Genomic DNA, 11,329 nt, shown 5'->3' with positions numbered 1-11,329 from the left:
GCTGGAACGTCGCCATATGACCTATACTGTGTGGGTGGGACGTAAAACCTAATCAAACAAACAAACAAATATCATTTATATGATAATTTATGATATTAAATATATCTATATTTATATGATAATTTATGATAATATATCTATAATTATATGATAATTTATGATAATATATCTATAATTATATGATAAATTATGATAATATATCTATAATTATATGATAATATATCTATAATTATATATGATAATTTATGATAATATATCTATAATTATATGATAATTTATGATAATATATCTATAATTATATGATAATTTTATGATAATATATCTATAATTATATATAATTAATGATAATGTATCTATAATTATATAATAATTTATGATAATGTATCTATAATTATATAATAATTAATGATAATATATCTATAATTATATAATAATTAATGATAATATATCTATAATTATATATGATAATTTATGATAATATATCTATAATTATATGATAATATATCTATAATTATATGATAATTTATGATAATATATCTATAATTATATGATAATTTATGATAATATATCTATAATTATATGATAATTTATGATAATATATCTATAATTATATGATAATTTATGATAATATATCCATAATTATATAATAATTTATGATAGTATATCTATAATTATATGATAATTAATGATAATATATCTATAATTATATATGATAATTAATGATAATATATCTATAATTATATAATAATTAATGATAATATATCTATAATTATATGATAATTTATGATAATATATCTATAATTATATAATAATTAATGATAATGTATCTATAATTATATAATAATTTATGATAATGTATCTATAATTATATAATAATTAATGATAATATATCTATAATTATATAATAATTAATGATAATATATCTATAATTATATATGATAATTTATGATAATATATCTATAATTATATGATAATATATCTATAATTATATGATAATTTATGATAATATATCTATAATTATATGATAATTTATGATAATATATCTATAATTATATGATAATTTATGATAATATATCTATAATTATATGATAATTTATGATAATATATCCATAATTATATAATAATTTATGATAGTATATCTATAATTATATGATAATTAATGATAATATATCTATAATTATATATGATAATTAATGATAATATATCTATAATTATATAATAATTAATGATAATATATCTATAATTATATGATAATTTATGATCATATATCTATAATTATATATGATAATGTATGATAATATATCTATAATTATATAATAATTAATGATAATATATCTATAATTTTATGACAATTTATGATAATATATCTATAATTATATGATAATTTATGATAATATATCTATTATTATATGATAATTTATGATAATATATCTATAATTATATGATAATTTATGATAATATATCAATAATTATATGATAATTTCAGGGCAAGTCCCAACCATTATCATCATTTCACCGTGCAGCAAGGAACACACAACAACTTTATGATCCAGAGTCGTGTAATGATCCGGAATCTATAGAGGTATAGTTAACTTGTTACATTATTACTTGCATGTAAACATTTTGAACAAAACGTTTTATTTTTCATTACAACTTCTGTTAGTTATTTTCGCAATCTGGTTTAAAAGACATATAAGTACCGTAAGTAATTTAAGGATCATTGGTGATATATATATGTAATTAGTAAGGTGGTAAATAAGTAAGATGGCTGAGTAGTGAAATATGATGTAGTAAAAATTGTTGGGGTTTTTTTTGGCAGGGAGCCAAGGTTTATAAGAGTTATACTGAGGTTAGCGTTATAACGGGGTGAGTTATAACGTTGTGGCAGTGTAATTCACAAAGAGGCCTTCTAAGGTCTTTCTTCGTCAGTAAAAATTGTAAAAATTGCCAAATTCTCTTAATAGTACCATTGTGACTAAACAGTCAACTTAAAAAACAAATTTATTGTCAGCTTATATTGTTTTACAGAATGATTACTGGGATATTGTAGAGAAGTCGGACGATCATGTTGCCGTACAGGGAGCTTGTCTTGATACCAGTATACATGGCAGTATGTTCCCAGTTAGACGTGACAACATGTTATGCAAGGTTGGTATTACTTGATATACATCAGCTGTCAATTTTCTCATGACAACCCTTTTACCCATACCACTATCAATATCATATATGTACTTGTCCATCTTTCTCATCCAGTTAAGCAAAAAATTTTAAATTATGCACTGACTGAATAACAAACAATGGTGCTTTTGATCAGATGGCATTGAAGTGTTATCTGATTTTTGTATGCCCCCTTTGTGGTTGAGGAGTTGCCTTTAAGGGTTAAGGCATCAGAATTGCAGTCACCATTTATCCCTACTTTATAGGCGCTTTAATGGGTTAGAATTAATGGAGTCTATGCATTTGTTAGCTCCAGCAGATGAGGTGGTTTTAACCCTTGGTGTTGCTGTAAGTTTGTAACACCCGAGGCTAGCCAAAATCATCTGTTCTGTTTCAGTGCCATATGATCTTAACTTTTGTTGGTCTGACCAAAAACCAAACATAACAAAAACAGTGTTCGCCTGCACTGGTTGCATTTGTAGAATCTATTGCCACCAGCTGGCTAGGGACTGAAGAATGCTAAATGTGATAATAAATTGTCTATGCTACCAGTATAAAGGCAGGTAAGCCAGCACTATAGTCCATTCTGACCAGGTTCTTTGCTGTTGACTGCTCAATTTTATTATTGAATATATCGTAATATACATTTCTTAAATATTTCCACTTACAAAACAGGGTCCAAGGTAATAAAAGCATTTTCTGAGCTCATCCTTTGATCTCAGGTATTTGATTGGCTAGAAACCAGCAAAAAATATAATTATGATTATAATTATACAGACCAATTAAAATAGATTTCAGAAAAAGCTCAGAGCTCAGAATTTTTTTTGTAACCTTGATGGTCAGGACAAAATCAAAACAGGAGTTTATGAAGTTCAAGGGTAATGTTTTAATGTTGTTGTATTTTCATATGATATTATTTTTTTGAAAGGCAATAAGGGGTAAACTATTTCTTATGCAAAATTGTATTTTATTTTAAATTTTTTCATTTACAGACATGGTTGGAATCTGCATAATTTTGTAGAAAGTAAAGGGTCAATACTTCATCATCTTGGATTAATAGCAGGTAATTTTCCTCATGCTCTATGTTTCAATAAGAACCATTGCTATACATATTTATTTCAATAGTTAAACCAATTAAACCATGTAATGATGCCAGCCTACAGTATGTCAAGTCCGTTTGGCTCAGTAAGAGGAGTGAGGAATCGAAAGAACTCGGGTTGGAGATATGACCTTTACCAAGTGTCTGTGTGATGTAAAAACACAAACTTTAAAAAGCAAAATGAAAAAAATAATAAAAGATTTCTGTAAGATCATATTTATTCATGTAACTTTAGCAGTGTACGTTTCAGAGACTTAGATTTCATAGGGATATAAAGCTCTATAACTCAAAAATTTTCTAATCCAGACCCAAAATCCTAGCGTGAGATTGATTGGCCCTTGGATTTGATCAATTTCTGCCATCTTGTATTACATAACTGGATATGATTACATTTTCATCCATTTCCGAGAATAATTTACATCTTCTTAATCTTAATCAGATTTTTGCATCTTGTTTTTTGTTACTTCCTTCAATTACCATATCAAATTTTAGATAATATGATAAATTTCCTTGTGTCAAACACATTCTCCGATAACCTCATGCAATGTGAACTTGCGGGATAATCAATCTTTGACACAGATTTCAAACAAGGCATCATGGCTTCCTCTCTATTTGAATATAGCTCTGTGGTTTGTTGCAGCCTATAATTCTATACAGGTATATATAATCAATAAGTGAAATACCAGTTTCTTAGTCTATGTTAACAAAAAAGTTACTAGTGTTACATTTATTTATTATGTTTATATTTTGGAACTTGTATTGCAGGTGTGACAGTACCTACTCTACACATTGGTATGTTGTACACCACTAAAAGTTTATCATGTAACGGACATAATCTTCCCACAGTGCAATATCTTCACCAAGGACCTGGACTCGTATGGTACTAAGAGATTTCTTATTCACTTTTTCCTTGTTCCTTGATACTAAAAATTGTTGATATGAACCTAAACATAGATCTGTTAGTAAAATACACACAGGTTCAGACATAGACTGAACTGACATAGAAAAAAGTTTGTGATGCTAAGCATCAATGTTATTATTGTCCTCCAAAGGTCTTACTTATTTGTAAATTTTTGACAAAACATAGATAAAAATGTATCATTTATAATTATAAGAACTACAACAACATGTATTCCAAAGGCAAGGGAATATATTACTGGAATTCACTTAATTTCTTGGACGTGAAATTTCATGGTTTGGTCCTAAAGAACATTATCATGGGTACTTAAATTCGTAGACTGTTAATTTTTCCAAAAGGTGAAATGTAAATATGGTGATGCAAAATAATTTTACAGCAAACAAAATGAAGTTTTGCTGGATCTTATATTGGATTGACCTATCCACAAAAACCACCAAAATTTGTGCCCTACGAATAATAATAATTTTGCAGTACATCATATATCCATTTAAGATATGGTAGTGTTACTTAATTAAAATGATGTTACTGATTTAATGACACAGTATGATGACCTTTTTGACTTTCATCTGAAACAATATTACCGTTTAAGTGTTTTTTTCTGCGGTTACTTTATTTTTGGGTTTTCTGCGGTCAGTTTCAGCACCGCAGAAATAAAAACCGCAGAATATTTCTCTAACCTGCTACTATATGTATCCTACAATGTGACCTGTTTCGTCTAAATTAATAACGACAAACAGATTATAACGGTTAGTGGGTTTTCAAATTGTATAAAATTGCTGTCGGCTAAGTATGTAATGTGTGTTTGTAAGAATGTACTTATTGTTTATTATGCTAATTTAAGAATAAATATATTTCAAACCATTCCAACCCTTATACTGCTAAATAATCGTTGTTTACTTTAATTGTCATCTGATAAGATACGGTAATTTCTATCATTTTCATTAAATTAAAGATCATACAACGGGGTATTATTTTTCACACGTTACTTCACGCTGATCAAAGATGTATACCTTTCTATTGTTGCGCATTATATTTGTTTGCAAGCAAACAATATAATTGTTTGTAATTACTATACAGTTTTGCGGTGATGACGATAAACAAATGCGAACATTAAAATATAATAGATAGGGTAATGTAACTTAGACTTTGATAAGACGAGTCGCAGAATTTAAATCATGATTTGTCCAAAGAATGTGCCGCAGAAATAAAGCCCACAGAAATAAAAACATGCCAAAATTTGGAAAAACCGCAGAATTTGGAGCCCGCAGAAAAAAAACACTTATACGGTATGCTAAACCCTATTGGGGGAGATAGGGGTGATAACCAGAAATTAATACCAGGGTAAGCGCCGGTTAAGGCCAGTTTGCATATCTTTGCAGACTCTCAGGCCTTTCCCCAGGAATTTTGCCAGGCACAGGAGCAAGTTTTCCTGAAAATGGGGTGTGGGAGGGGGTAGGACTCCCCTGCCACGTTCAAAAATTTGAGCTATTTTTTTGCGAAAAGTAACCTGTTGGCTATTAAATTGTACTTTTTAGACCTGAAATCCCTTTAATTACAAATGGCATGTTCTAAATTAAAAGCCAGGCAAGTCCATTTCATAAATTCAGCAGAATAAGGGTTAGGGGGGATATGAAGTGAGAAAAATGTAGAATAAGTCTTTTATTATTGGTGTTTGTTTCAGGTATGCGGTCCCTAGCCAAGAAACAGATAATCTTAAAGAAGCCCTGAAGACAGTGGCCCCAAAATTATATAGGAAAGAAGGGTTCTGTTTACAGAAAAATTCTGCAATGGTAAAGTTTTATGTTACTTCTTTATGATTTCTTATCATAATTGAACAAGGAAATGCTATTATTAACAAATTTCTTGTTCTAGTGCTTGCCAAAATATTCTAACTGGAGCTTAATAGATGTACAAGAATTGCCCTTCAATTCTTTTGTTACACATTGCACTTTTTTTATAGGACATTTACGTACTGATATTAACTTCTGTACTGGTAAAGGTTTCAAGCAAGTGGTTCTAAGCTTTCTACTCAATCCTTTTTGCATTCTATTGTAATATATTGTGTATATATATATATATTTGCTGAAATAAAATATTGTTTAAACCAAGCAAGTGGTTAAATGGCTAGTTCATTGCAAAAAATATAAATTTCCTACTTTTAGTTATATTAAGGCCATGTTTTTAGCTTTGACATAGTTTTATTTGGGATCAATAGTCATAATAGTCTTGCAGTTTATGTAGGTTTGAAAACATGAATATTTTTATTTGTAGATACCACAGTCTAAACTTGTAGAGAATGGTGTATCATTGAGTCGTTGTGTTCAGACAGAGAGGGAATTTGTAGTGGTATTTCCCTCAGTTAACTACAGTAATATAAGCCTGGGATATAACATGTCTGAGTCTGTACATTATGGTACACAAGACTGGATCCCTGAAGGTTATCAAGCTTCAAAGGTAAGGTTTGAGCACTATAGTTCATGTAGATTGAAGATTTTGAAATTTTGTATTTCTTACATATATGTGCAGTGGATGAGATAATGAAATCATATATGTGCTACTCTATGTTTAGTAGATATGTTAATTCTGTATTGCCACTCTTTGTTTAGTAGATATGTTAGTTATGTGTTGCTACTCTTTGTTTAGTAGATATGTTACTTATGTGTTGGCAATCATTGTTAAGTAAATGTGTTAATCCTGTATTGCCTTTCTTTGTTTAGAAGATATGTTAATGCAATATTGCAACTCTTTATTCAGTTATTATGTTAAATATGTGTTGCCACTCTTTGTTTAGTACTTACTTATATTTTCTTTTGCCACATAGTTGTGCTAAAGATGTAACTTTCTCTTTCAAGCCATTCCATTTATTCCTTATAACTGTAGAAATTCATTGACTTTTATATTTATTACGTTTGTATACATTATGAGTACAGTACTGAATTGTATTGAACAAGTACACAGCTGTGAAACCTATATTGGATATTGTATCTTGAATAAATGAGATGAGACTAGATTGAGTACATTATGGATTTGATTTTTTGGACTTGGGAAATGAAAACGAGGCTTGAATAATAAGATTGAATCCAATACTGGTTTCTATTTGATCATCAATCTGGAATTCCTTGGCTACATATTATAATGTGTGAAATTCATTTAAACATTTCAGAACTTGGGTATGAATCATGATATAGAGTTATTTTCTATGGATGCTATGCTGGTTTTCTTGGCTAGAGATTCAACAACCCAAGACACCACATTAGCTCTTCTATTGCCATACCTGGAGAAAGTTGTGTAAGTGTACATTTAACATGTTTGAACTGGCATTAAACCATAACCTTCTGAATTTCTTGTATAAGATATATATTTAATGGACATGTTCATCACAAAATATTGACAAAAACATTTATCATGTATAAGGGAAAATTCAAAAGTGAGTTGACCAATAAATCTTGGTCTGCACTGGTAGCTTTGTTAGATTTGGTTGCTGCTACAGGCTATGTGCTAAATGAACTTGTCAAACATTCTTTTTTTTGGAACTGTCCATTAGTAACAGCCAACTTTGGGGTGGGGGTATCAAGTTGAAATTACACTTCAGATTTTTATATAGATCAATATTGATACTTTTAGAAATAAGTGTATTGCATATAACACATAGATGATTTTTCACATGTTGTTTCTGTACCAAATAACATATATTGAACACTTGTTTTTTCCAGAGAGCGTGAAATCACAGAGCGTAAGAAGTTATTTGAAGCTGGATTAAAGGAGACTGAGCAGCTTCATGATAAGTTGGAGAAACAGGCACAGAAAACAGACGTCCTCGAGGAAATCATCATATGTGACGTGTCCAATAAAATATGTTATCTTTCCATGGTAAGTTGATGTAATATGGTCATTTGTTTGGGACTTAGGCCATGGTAAGTTACTAAGATATGGTCATTTGTTTGGGACTTAGCCCATGGTAAGTAAATGTAATATGGATATTTGTTTGGGACTTAGCCCATGGTAAGTAAATGTAATATGCTTAATTGTTCGGGACTAAGTTTTAGCTCAACTGTTTGAAGGATGAATAGTGGGTCTGTCATACTTACAAGGTGCTGTGTCATTGCAAGGTAATTGATTCTTCAAAAATGTTGTCAAAGTCATAATTTTGTTTGCTGATCAAGGCCCATAACTCTTTTGGTAATTTGGTAATTGTTTTTGCTCACATGTGTTGAAAGAGAAGAAAAAAGAAATTATATTAAGTCTTTTAGCAATTTTGTTTTAAACAAATATTGGAATGTTACTATATTTGCACTGCCATCGGTATAACCCTCTTTTGATGGCAGTCCTATAATATATCACAATATATTTAATTTCACCTCATATATCCAATCGTGTATCATATCGCATCATATATTATATCCCATTATATTGCATGATATAGCTGACCATTTATCATATCACATCATATATTATATCCGATTATATTGCATCATATAGCCGATCATTTATCATATCACGTCATATATCGTATCATAAAACACCATGTATCAAATCAAACCATATATCACATCATTTATCATATCACATTATGTATCATATAACAACATGTCTTCATGTGTTATATCCCATATCCAGTCATATATCACATGTTATATCCCATCATATATCATATTAATTACATCCTGTATCAAGTCATGTATCATATCACATATATATCCCATCATATATCACAAATCACATATCATCATATATCATATTAATTACATCATATATCCAATCATGTATCATATCACATATATGCCATCATATATCATATGTATCGGATCATGGCATAATACATGGAAATGGGCCTGAGGCTTTCCTCCACCAGTAAAGCTGGAAATTCGCCATATGACCCACCCCTTTCCAAAAAATTAAAACAACAACAACATTTTGTATCATATCACATCATGTTTCATACCGCATCATATACATATTACATATCAAAAAAATACTTATATTATAATGGATTATTTATATTACCTTGCTGTTTAAGGTGCTGAACTCACATGAGAATAGTGCTTTCTCCTTGGAGCAAGGTCTTCTACATATCCAGAAACGCAAGAATCTCAAATACTGTAAACTCATGTACAGATATTCTGAGGTAAATAGATCTACTGATCACTTTCAACATTGATAATGTTTGATAATTTGTAAGAACAAGTTCGGAGGCATACCTGATAATATTAAATTCATTAATTGTTATTGTGATAAAAATGTCAGTGTCTGGAACGAAATTATTGTATAACTGTTAATTTTAGACTTTTTGTTATTTTTTAAGAGCATTTCTATTAAAAAGACATTATTTTTTGTTTCTTATCATAAAAGATAGACTTCTATTTACAAGTTATTTTAGCAAATTTTTACTGATTTCTAAGAATGATATAATTAATATCTTTTAAAATTGAAATGACAGTATTTATGTCTTTTGTGAAAGTTATGTACTTGGTATATGTTGAACAAACTGTTCTTTCAGGAGGAACTTAAAGCCCTTGTGAAGGAGGTGAAGAGTAGATTAAGGGGAGGTAATTCCTCAAGTCCTGGAGCATCTACTAGTAGTCCAAAACGAAAGACAAGGAAGTCCAACTCAGATATCAAAAGTTCACCAGCATCTTCCACATCATCACGATGATCTCCATTTATTTAAAATGTATTTTATATACTTTCCTGAATATATAAATATATGTTCTACAAATGATTTGGTATGTCCTTGGACAAATTTGGCATGTACTTGGACAATTTTGGCATGTCCTTGGACAATTTCGGCATGTGCTTGGACAATTTTGATTTGTCCTTTGACAACTTAGCATGTACTTGGACAATTTTTGTTTGTACTTGGAACAATTTTGGTATGTCCTTGGATAATTTTGGTATGTCTTCGGACAATTTGGTATGTACTTGGTACAATTTTGGAATGTATTTGGACAATTTTGGTATGTACTTGGTACAATTTTGGTATGTACTTGGACAATTTTGGTATGTTCTTGGACAATTTTGGTATGTTCTTGGAAATTGACAATTTTGGCATGTACTGGGACAATTTTGGTATATCCTTGGACAATTGACAATTTTGGCATGTACTTGGACAATTTTGGTATGTCCTTGGAAAATTGACAATTTTGGCATGTACTAAGACAATTTTGGCATGTCCTTGGACATTTTACAATTTTGGCATGTACTTAGACAATTTTGGCATGTCCTTGGACATTTCACAATTTTGGCATGTACTTGGACAATTTTGGTATGTCCTCGGACAATTGACAATTTTGGCATGTACTAAGACAATTTTGGTATGTCCTTGGACAATTGACAATTTTGGCATGTACTAAGACAATTTTGGTATGCCCTTGGACATTTTACAATTTTGGCATGTCCTTGGACATTTTACAATTTTGGCATGTACTTAGACAATTTTGGTATGTCCTTGGACAATTGACAATTTTGGCATGTACTATGACAATTTTGGTATGCCCTTGGACATTTTACAATTTTGGCATGTACTTAGACAGTTTTGGTATGTCCTTGGAAATTGACAATTTTGGCATGTACTGGGACAATTTTGGTATATCCTTGGACAATTGACAATTTTGGCATGTACTATGACAATTTTGGTATGCCCTTGGACATTTTACAATTTTGGCATGTCCTTGGACATTTTACAATTTTGGCATGTACTTAGACAATTTTGGTATGTCCTTGGAAATTGACAATTTTGGCATGTACTTGGACAATTTTGGTATGTCCTTGGACAATTGACAATTTTGGTATGTACTTTGACAAATTTGATTTGTTCTCTTTGACAATTTTGATATGTCCTTTGTTTTTTGCATAACCTTTGACAAATTTGATTTGTACTTAGATAATTTTTGCATGCCTTTAGATTAATTTAATATGTCGTTGGATAATATTGATTGACAGTTTTGGTATGCCCTTGGACATTTATGGTATATGTCTCGTCTCCTAAGAAGTGTTGAAGTATTTTGTGCATGAAACTGTTTTAATATGTTACAAAGAATCTTTATTATTAAGAAGAGAGTTCTTAGAATCAATTTTCATTTTTTGGAGAATGGATATTTTGTTAAAAGTTTTTTTTCTGGAAACATTGTCTAGAAATTATCTTAAAGTTACTCGCC

General features: G+C 29.7%; 1 protein-coding gene across 1 annotated transcript; it reads left to right on the top strand.

The window, feature by feature from the left end:
• Positions 1 to 2,445: 2,445 nt before the first annotated feature.
• LOC132746708 (protein Jumonji-like) lies at positions 2,446 to 10,356 on the top strand. The gene is made up of 10 exons (XM_060735924.1): positions 2,446 to 2,505; positions 2,710 to 2,720; positions 3,150 to 3,220; positions 4,022 to 4,136; positions 5,857 to 5,965; positions 6,447 to 6,629; positions 7,339 to 7,463; positions 7,889 to 8,045; positions 9,193 to 9,300; positions 9,673 to 10,356. The coding sequence occupies exons 1-10, from the start codon at positions 2,446 to 2,448 to the stop codon at positions 9,826 to 9,828; spliced, it is 1,095 nt and encodes a 364-aa protein (XP_060591907.1). The 3' UTR covers positions 9,829 to 10,356.
• Positions 10,357 to 11,329: the final 973 nt, after the last annotated feature.

This window comes from Ruditapes philippinarum, unplaced genomic scaffold (assembly GCF_026571515.1).
Source record: "Ruditapes philippinarum isolate M1 unplaced genomic scaffold, ASM2657151v2 ctg9019_1_1_1_1, whole genome shotgun sequence".
In the NCBI taxonomy this organism is placed as follows: Eukaryota; Metazoa; Mollusca; class Bivalvia; order Venerida; family Veneridae; genus Ruditapes; species Ruditapes philippinarum.
This window is presented reverse-complemented; position numbering and strand designations above follow the sequence as displayed.